The sequence below is a fragment of the Mercenaria mercenaria genome, chromosome 4, assembly GCF_021730395.1.
Source record: "Mercenaria mercenaria strain notata chromosome 4, MADL_Memer_1, whole genome shotgun sequence".
NCBI lineage: Eukaryota > Metazoa > Mollusca > Bivalvia > Venerida > Veneridae > Mercenaria > Mercenaria mercenaria.
Window position 1 is genome coordinate 48,037,772 of NC_069364.1, and position 10,262 is coordinate 48,048,033.

A 10,262-nucleotide genomic window follows, 5' to 3' on the forward strand; every position below is an offset into this window, starting at 1 on the left:
AACAACAAGCCGTTTAAATCAACTGTCGATAATAATCCGTAGAACAAATGATTCCTTTGATTAGAAATAATCAGTCGAATATCTGTGCCAACATACCCATTAAAACTAGCCTCAGCAAATCTAATATATCTTTCCTTTTCATATAAAAAAGATTAATTTTAGTAAATAGGTTATTATTATTACAAACCTAGACACTAGGAGAGGGCTTAATGACTAATGATTACTTAGATAATGATAGCAATCACTGATTGATAGATGCGACCTCATTAGTAAACCAACCATTTACGCCAGCTAGGAATCTTGCGTGTTTACGACTCTGTTATATAGAAACATTTGTGATGAAAACTGAAGACATGGATGTATTACTCATACACTCAGTGTTAACGGTCAAAGGGCGATAATTCAAAATATTCCATTATTTCAATATCTGTAAAATGCATTTGAAACAGTTTGCAATAAATAAATCAGCAATATTTTAACATCCACGCAAAGTTTAAAATGTGTCCTCACCCATTCAACGAACAGCTCTGTACCACAGTAAATCCAAATTAAGGTAGTTCTGCACGTTCGGATCGAAACGTTTTCTACAATGTAGAATTTGATTAAACTCTGATTTTTCAAAACTTCAGCAAATAAAAAAGATAGGATCGTATGCTTGATTTTTTGCTAGACTGTTTTGAAAAATTTGGACCTCACGCAATTTTTCATAATGGGAGCCTATGGAAAAATCATAGCTTTCACAACGTTTTCGCGAATATAGACATGTAGATTTTAATGTTACTTCTCACAGTTGTAAATAAACATGTGACCTATAATGTGGTGAAATTAAATGTATAGGTCCGTCTGCTTATTTTTGAGATATTTGAACATGATAAAAGTGAACCGCACATTTCATGCTAATTTTAAGACAATATTTTGAATTATTTAACGTGTCAGATGTTTTAATATCATATTGTAACTTTAGAAAGATGGTAACAGTGCCATTGTAATAAATTCACATGTTGCCATTAATTCATAAAATGATATTCATTTCCGTACGCCGCATCCAAGCTTTATTCTACGTATTCCGGATAAATGACGTTACGCCATCACTTCCGGTTTATCAAACGTGCAGACCTACCTTTTATAAAACAAATACGCAATCAAATGGAAGAATAGGTGAATAAGTTGAATAGGCCAATACACGTAACGTAAGAAAACATCTTTCAACTGATAAAACGTTTGCATTTACAGGGCTTCTGTGATCGAACGGTGTAGGTCACTGAATTTCAAATCGCCTGCACCGTATTGCTGTAGGTCTGAATGTTCCATCTTCTTTTACGTGTAGAAACCAACCAGTTTGCTAACGGAAGATTGATGATACTATTCCAGTAGAATGGCAGCTAATGCATTCCTCCACCATCAAACGCTGGAAAGTTGCAATTTGACCTAAATTTTGTGTCCGTGTGGCTTGAACCCAACTAAACAAATACACGTATGCATTTTACTGAAAATGAACAAGGTGGAAATTTATATCAAAACGTTTTGAAGGCATTTTATTTGAGTAACAACACTGTAAAGTGTTTATCATTCATTTTGTTTAAAAAGCTCGATTTTTTAATGATGGCTGTATTAAGACAAGAGACGATCGTTCGAAACATCGACAATAATGTCGATAGCGACAAAACGACTTTCCTGAACATACATGTAAATACAAATGTAGAGTCTGTGTAATAAGAGTTCTGACATTTTTAATGAAATAAAATGAAATAAAATTATCGCAAAAAGGTATATAAGTGAATTTTAAGTCAAATATTAAAGAATGGAGACTAAGGGTCTTTTGATTCGGTGAAACGTCAGTGATATTACATGTTTAAAAACATACAGTATAAGACCATAAACAAAATACAGTCTCGAACTCGCTTATCTAAAAATTCCGGCTGTCTCGAACACATTTGCAAGTCCCATTTCGAAAACACGTGCGAAAAATATCATTTTAAGTCGAATTTCGGTTATCTTGAAGTAAAGTCGAATTTCGGTTATCTTGAAGTAAAACGATGATTCCTTGGAATTTGAGATACCGAATTAGAACTGTATATTGGTCTTTACAGCAGCGAAAGTGCATAAAACACTCTAAATCGTAAGTGAAGTGGTTCCAACACCATAAATGTCAATAAAGATTATTATGTCATGATGGTAAGTTCCAAGGATTCCGGCCTACTAATTAAAAAAAAAAAGACAAGAGCAAAACTCCGATAGAATTAGCCACGTTCCAAGAACATGTCCTCCTCTATATGGAACATTACAGCTGTCTTCTATGGATATCTTAATGACTGACATTTACACGGAACTAGATAGGCAAAACGAAGGCAAACAGATGAATAAAAGAACAAAAAAAAACCCTGGAATGGTAAGTGCCACAAACACCACTGGGGAGTCAAAACCGATTAATGTCTAGTACCAAACGTTACATCTGGCCCCTACTATACAGTGAATTCCTAACACACGTTATGGTAACAAAAGGCAGTGATATGTAAACCACAAAAGTGCCCAACATTCAAACGTAAAGAATCATTTACACATATGGCCTAAAAATAATTGTTTGTTTCTGGTAACATGCTCAAAAATAAGGGTAGATAGGTCCGTATTTTTTTTATTTTTATTTTTTTGTTTATCAAGTAGGACTTTTATGAAATTATTTATGTGTCAAAAAATGAATACAAATAAGGGGATTACGCCTTTAGAGCCTCAGTAAGTTGATTTCTAACATCACTGAACATGTTTAAAGCATAAAAAGTGCAGTTTTGCAATTTTTTGTTAAAAAGTTGAAAAACATTTATCCAAGGCCATAAGAACATTTAGGATCGGGCCAAATATTTAGGGTAGGTCGGGATACCGGAAACAAACAATTTTTAGGCCTAAATAATACAATGAGAAATATCATTAAGGGCCCAACGAAACCAAAGTAACGCCTGACACAGCTGAGGCTTTTGGCCAGTTCGCTTGAAACAATATATAGATCAGTAGACAATCAGAACATATTATGTAGCGTTTACTCTCTGAACAAAATTACCATTTCATTGGATATGTTAGATAGAGGACTGACTACATTTATTTGTCATCTGACACGTTTATCTCACTACAAAAACACCGATAGTCTGAATCTAGTCGAACGCATCCGTCAGATGTAACAAATATTTCTTTAAGGCAAAGAAGTAAGTACAATGTTCAGATTATGAAACGGTTCTGTAACACTGATGATGATATTAAAAATAGCAAAAATAAAAATACAGCAATGATAATAATAGTAATAATGATAATGATAATAATTATTATAATTACTTTTTCATCGCTGTTTTTGTTCTTTAATTTCAGTTGAAAAAAAAGATGGAAAACACTACAACTCAGAATGTAACAGGGAATTTCTTAAACAGTTCGGATACTCTAAATGGAACTGGCAGTCGTGGACCGACTCATAGTTCACAAGCTTCGTTTTATGTGTCATTGGTTTTGATCTGGATACCAGGATTTTTTACAAACCTTCTTGCTCTTTTCTTTATTATTCGTGATATAAAGAAAGCGATTTTTCCCGCCATAGTGCTGTTGCTCGTGTTATGCACGAGCGATTTAATAGCGACATGTTTCTCTTTCACACATAGCATGCTGAAAATGTTTGTTCCTGGTTTTGATTATGATAAGTGTGCATCACTTTCTATTCTCCATGCATTTTTCAAACTTTATTCGGGAGTTATGAATGTGTTAATGGCGGTTGACCGCGTGATGGCGATATGCACACCATTCTATTATAAAAGACACGTGAGTGTAAATACGTGGAAAGTTGGTTCCCTAATTGCTGCAGCCGCCGTTGCTACCCTCAACCTTTTCCCATTAATGGGACTAGGCAGTTTCACAGGCATCCGAAACACGGGCGAAATCTACTGCACTTCTGTTGGCTATAAAGCCAAGTGGATTGAGAGAGTATATGGATTTGCATTCAGCTTGGCGGGAATTATATGTATATTCGCCATTGTTGGCTTAAATGCTGTATTGATTCGAGCTCTCTTGCGACTCAGCTCGAAAGTTGTTAGTTTTGTACCGTCCGAGACAACGATTAGTACTACAGGGAACGACAGTAACTCCTCGAAAGCAAACCAAACTTCGTTCGAAATTGCCTTTGCTAAGTTAATGCTTGGCCTAGCTACAGTATATCTTGTTTGTGATACACCCTACAACGTAAGTGTTTAAATTTATCACTATTCAGTTAGAAAGAACTGTTATCCATTTGCTTGATCAAACAGTAAATGGGGTTTCGAAAATAGGATAAAAGTTCTATATGCCTTTTGTTTGAATGAAATTATACATTTGAACCAATACTTGTGAGTTTTAATGTAGATCAGGCGTTATTTTGACAAATCGACACGTTTCTTTATTTGAGCCGTGCCATGAGAAAACCAGCATAGTGGGTGTGCGACCAGCATGAATCCAGACCAGCCTGCGCATCCGCGCAGTCTGGTCAGGATCCATGCTGTTCGCTTTTAAAGCCTACTGCAATTAGAGAAACCATTAGCGAACAGCATGGATCCTGACCAGACTGCGCGGATGCGCAGGCTGGTCTGGATCCATGCTGGTCGCAAACCAACTATGTTGATTTTCTCATGGCACGGCTCATTTGTCCAAGGAGTTTAACTTACATAACCTCAATGTATTTTAGGCATTATTATTCGAAGATAATTTTCTCGCTAATAGTGACACTTGAATTAAAAAAAAAATTTTTTTGAAAGAGTACCTTGTCCGATAGAATCAATGGAAGTGTCCCGATGGACACTTTAATACCTGCATCACTGTAGAATACTGTTAATGTAGAATTATCGTTGAATGACCCCTGTAAAGTTGATTCTGCTTGCAACAGAACAGATCAAATTATTTTCACTACAATACATTAGAAATTTGATGCATTTTAAGATGGTATTATTACAGTACTTGGACTAATTTGAAGTTCCGCCTCGATAGCCTAGTGGTGGAGCGTCCGCTTCGAGTGCGGGAGGTCGTGGGTTGGATCCCCGGCAGCGTCATACCAAAGACGTTAAAAATGGTACCAGTAGCTCCATTGCCTGGCGCTCAGCATTAAAAGGGAAACTGGCCTCTTATCTCATACCCTCGTGGCGATGGATTCCATCAGGAATGAGGTGTCGAGAATGGTTAATATAAAATGTAGAACTTGCTTCACAATCGACCTAAAATAAATTAGTATAAAATAACTAATTTGAAGGATTTGAAGAACATTTATAAGAAGGGTAATATCTAAGGACAGAAGCACGACGGAAATCACACTACAGAAATTGAATACAGCTATAGACATGACGAATTAATTTGAAACTGACGCCAGCATCTTATTTCTAATAAAAGCTCACGACGGACGTTGAAATTAATTCTCCTTTTGAAAACTAGGCTTTATGAAAACTATAGTGACTTTAATATCATAGGTATGAAACAAGTAATTTGTTTTAAAAGAATCTGTACAATAGAGTTCCAGTTAAGCCAGTGTATAAGGGTTGTTGCAAATGCCTTTTAATCTGTTGTTATTTTGCTTGGTTGCATTATATTCTTCCAAAAGACCATTTTTATAGACTTTATCAGCTATCATAAGAGCAATCTTATAGGGCACTCCGTATACACGTTCCCCATACTTGGATTCAATCTTTTCGGGTCTTTTGGGATGGTGCAGCCCATCCCTGGTATCTGTATTGAGTGTACCTGATAACCTTTGGCCTACTAAATTACAAAAATGGACAGTTTCATTATTCAGTTTGGGCAGTACCTCTTATTATTTGAAGGGGTGTTCACTTAAACTTTACTGACTGAATGGCGAACAGTGCAGACCTTGATCTTGGTCTGCACTGGTCGCAAAGACAGAATCACTTGAGCAGGCTAAAGGTTAACCCGGTGCTGGGGATGTGAGTAGTATTGCATATTTTATTATTTCTCGTGAACAAACCAATCAAACAGTCTGCTTTCTTTGCTTGATTGCATTCTGTGTTTCCAAGTGGTCTTTTTATAAGGTTTATCAACTATCAATACAACCGTCTTTAAGTGCCGTGTGGCAGATATAAAATGCCCCCGTAGTTCGATTTAGTGTTGTAATTGGAACCATGGAGTCCATACTAGTTATATGAATTATAGAATTCCTGCCGCAGCTAGTGGATGGGAGGGATGTTGCATATCTCATTTCATCACCGCTATTTTTTTTTTTGGAATTTTATGCTTCCAAAGGATCTTTTAATAGATTTAAGAAGATCCTTAAACTGTACAGAAGTTACATTTTCACATCATTGGCCGACAATGTTTGGATCAAATAAAAAAGCATATCATATAAACATTACTGTTAAACATTATTGTTAAACATTGTCAGGATACGAGTTATAAGACCCAGGGAAGTGCCTGCGCTTTTAGTATATTGAACAATGAAATGCGTCCAATCGCTAAGGTGTCTTAGACTAGCTGACAAACGAAATAGAATGTCCTTTCTTAAAATGTATAGCTGGTGAGACCAAATATCTCATATATAGAATTTTCCTCTGGCTACCATGCCTAAATGATTCGTGTACCAATGATTTCAATTATGAGCTAGACAATTTCAGGGATCAGGCAAATCACTAAATGTTTCAAACTAACAATCTTCATTTAAAAATGATCAGCTCAAACTCCTATAGGCTGGAGACTCTATACTTGACTGGTCAATGTTTCTGAATCAAGAACATACGAGTCCTATCGCATCGATGCTCGGCCTGTGTCCTCTTAATTGAAGTTACAACGCTATATAAATGCCCTGACGTCTGGAATGCTCAGCGCCTATATGCTATCATTATGTAGCATTCAAATACCATATAGGTATATCCCCGATGCCTTGGCTGTACATTGGCAATAACGCTGAACCGTCTATAAGCAGGAACTCTCCTACTCTCAGTAGATTACCAAACTCTGGGTCTCTGTCTCAGCTTTCTGATGCTCAGCCTATATTTGCTATAGTCTATAGCATTCAACTACCATAAAGGTAAAACTCCTATGCGCTGGCCCTATAGCTCGAAACCTTGTTGAAATTCTACAACTCTTCTTTAGTCTATGAACTTCAAACGTCTTCTTTTTTAATGATTTATCCGCCCTGACAGGGTAGTTGCAATAACCTCCTTCTCAAGGTACTGGGATAAATTATTAGTTGAATCCTCGATGTGTCTTCTTCAATCGCTGGATACCGAATGCCCTCTCTTCTTCTTCTTCTTCTTGTTTAGATTTAATTAGGGTCCATCCGCCCGTAAGGGCACAACATAGCTTTCGCTAATTAAGAGTACGGACCCCCAGCATGTCACCAGGCATGCTGTTAAAGATGTTTTTTGAAGCCATATGGTGAAGTAAATTTACCTCTACGCAATTTCCGTAGAGTATAAGCCAAAAATCCAAATAATTTTGAAGCCAAAAGCGGGTCACTGTCGCTGACCAATGAGACCATAAATGACAGATCCCCGAGACGTGATTGCTGACAATATGATACTGGAGGTATCACAATGTCGCCCTAACAAGGGCGGTTGGAGCCGCAAGTAGCTGGCGTCGTCGCTTTTCCCTCATCGTGGTGTTGTTCCCTTCCCCTCCTGCACCCCACGTTGAGCGTAGGGATTAGGAAGCTCAGGGGCTTCTCTGCATGCCGTCACCAAGAAGATACTCTCTTTCACAAACGATCCCATTTAGGGCCACCCCGTCAGCTTCAGTCAGGACACTGACAGAAAAAGGTCAATATACTTATGACCTAGTTCCGTCAATGCATTGTGCCTTCTCGAGACGTGCACTCACTGGCGGGCTGGAGAAGCCGAATGCCCTCTCTGTCATCCATCTACTTATTTATACCTCAGCAGACGTGCTATTTTTAGAACTTGTTTCTGATCGGTCCAAATTTAATCATAGCGTTTTACAACGAGTACTTGCTCTGTCAAATATCTGGTTCCCCTTAACTTTTGTATATGACATATTGTGTGATGCTGGGATCCAGCTATCTACATAATGAACCCAAATCAGCCACAAATGACCCAAATTCTATTATTTACAGCAATTCAACAATAATTATAGCAATGACAACATGAAAAGGGAGTCAAGCATTATCTGTGCTTATGTGTTACGTTATCAATATAATAAATATACAAATATTCTGACAAACATCGACGATACTCATTTTCTATTATCCAACTTGTGTTCTTTTATTTCAGGTTTTATTTTTTCTGCAACAGTTCAACATTACGCTGGAACAGGGTGTAGCGGGTTATATCCATCTCCTCGCTGGCTTCAGTTATACATGTGATCCGATGGTATATATCCTAATTCGAAAGACAAAGAGAAGTCGCCTCAAAGATTTATGCTGCAACAGAAATGGTTCAAATGTGACCACGAACTAGGTAATGACACAAAATAATTGAGAGGATGTGTACGCATAGTGTATGGTGAATTCTGAATAGAAATCACCAACGACGAAGATCATGGTATGAGATCAAATTACCTTTATTTAATGTCGGTGTATTGTGTTCATCGCAAACAAACTAAAAAATGTCAATGGCTTGTCTGTAGAAATAATTTATAATATAGAAAGTTTCTTGCGAACCAGGTCTGTAAGTAGCCCTTATAAAGCCATGTCATTCAGCTGTCTGTTTATTAACTGTTTTTAAGACCTTTGCAAAGGGTCTATTTTAACCCTTACTATGCTGGACACGATTGATTCTGACTTTGCGACCAGTTTTAAATTGTCACTGAAAAAGCATGAAAATCCTGACTATGAACAGTGACGCCTGTGAAAAAAGGGTCTATTTTATATAAAATTCTATATAAAATACCTGTGGTTTTGCGTGCTTAAGTGTGGCGCGTGGGCGTTAACTGTTACCTATTGTAATCATGGGTTGCATACACAAAATAGAATTTGAATAGCCGCGGAGCAGGGCTTTAAAACATTTTACCATTGATATCAAAAGTACAAAGAACTCATTGCCTGAAGTTTAGACACACATTTGTATTGTCATTTAACAAACTATTATTCGTCAAAAGCCTTGAAAACAAACGACCCATGCAGAATAGTCAAAGTTGATTTTGTTCTGTTTTCAAAATTACATAAATTGTTTCAGAATGTAAATGACACCATCAATTTAGTTTATCGAATCGGGAGGAAAAAACTCCATTTTTAATAGGATTGTATTTTCAGATTGTACGGATTTTTTTATTAAAGTATAGCCAATACAATTATTTAGATTATATACTAGAAACACATTGTCCTTTTCACATTTTGTTGTTTTTTTTTCTGTTGCTTTTGTGTATATATTCTGCATATTTGCGAAACTGAATTACACGATATTCATGTGAATGTAAAGAAACGTAACGGTAAAGAGTTTTGTTGTTGATGATTTACAGCATTTTCTTGATGTGACAAAAGCATTTGCATGTCCTAACATTTTGTGATAGATTTGTTCTCTTTAAAAACAATATGATTATCTATTTAATCAAGAATGTCGACATGGAAATTTCATTAGTATGATGAGGCATCTTGCTGTATCAGCGGTTTAAATTAATTTGTTTCTTTGTGGTTTGACTTCTTTCATCGAGCGAGCACCATATGTTATTTAGTATTCAAAAATAAAACTTTTCTCAACATCATAAAGATAATGAGGGAATAATTATAATCCTTTCGAGTTGGAAACGTCTCACAAAAAAGATATTTTTCTTCGGCCTTTAACAAAGATCACGATTCATTTCTCATTAGAAAGAGCTTAGTAAAACATTAAAACGGATAAAAAGATATGAAAATCAGAAAAAAAAATAATATAGACATCGCCGTCATAATTATTAACATTACAATAATCAGTACAGGTCAGTAATTCAAATCCTTCATTTTTTTCATATGAAAAAACGACAACTTCAGGTCGTCTTTACGTATCTTTAGAGAACATCACTTTTTCCTACACCTATTTTTCATGAAAGTTTTATCACAAATTAACGAAAAAATGAAAGAAAAATAAGGGGTTATGTTGTTCCTTGTGAAATGCCAGTCAGTTGTGGTCTGCTACCCTAAAAATGGCTCAAATTTGCTCTCGTCCGCGCAATAAACACCTGCTTCCGGTGTCGATCTGCAAAAGGCTTTCCTTGTGGGATGTATGAACATGAAAACCGTCTCATTTCATGCAGAATGTATTCTAGTAGTGAAAAATGGTGATTAAAGCACTCTTTCTACACGAATTTGCGCAAAAAAAAATGGGAAA

General features: G+C 36.4%; 1 protein-coding gene across 1 annotated transcript; it reads left to right on the forward strand.

Annotated features, from left to right (window-relative positions):
• Nucleotides 1-3,366: 3,366 nt before the first annotated feature.
• Nucleotides 3,367-8,417, forward strand: LOC128556620 (prostaglandin D2 receptor-like). Its single transcript, XM_053542173.1, has 2 exons — nucleotides 3,367-4,212; nucleotides 8,232-8,417. Exons 1-2 carry the CDS (start codon nucleotides 3,367-3,369, stop codon nucleotides 8,415-8,417), a joined length of 1,032 nt encoding a protein of 343 aa, XP_053398148.1.
• The last annotated feature ends 1,845 nt before the right edge of the window (nucleotides 8,418-10,262 follow it).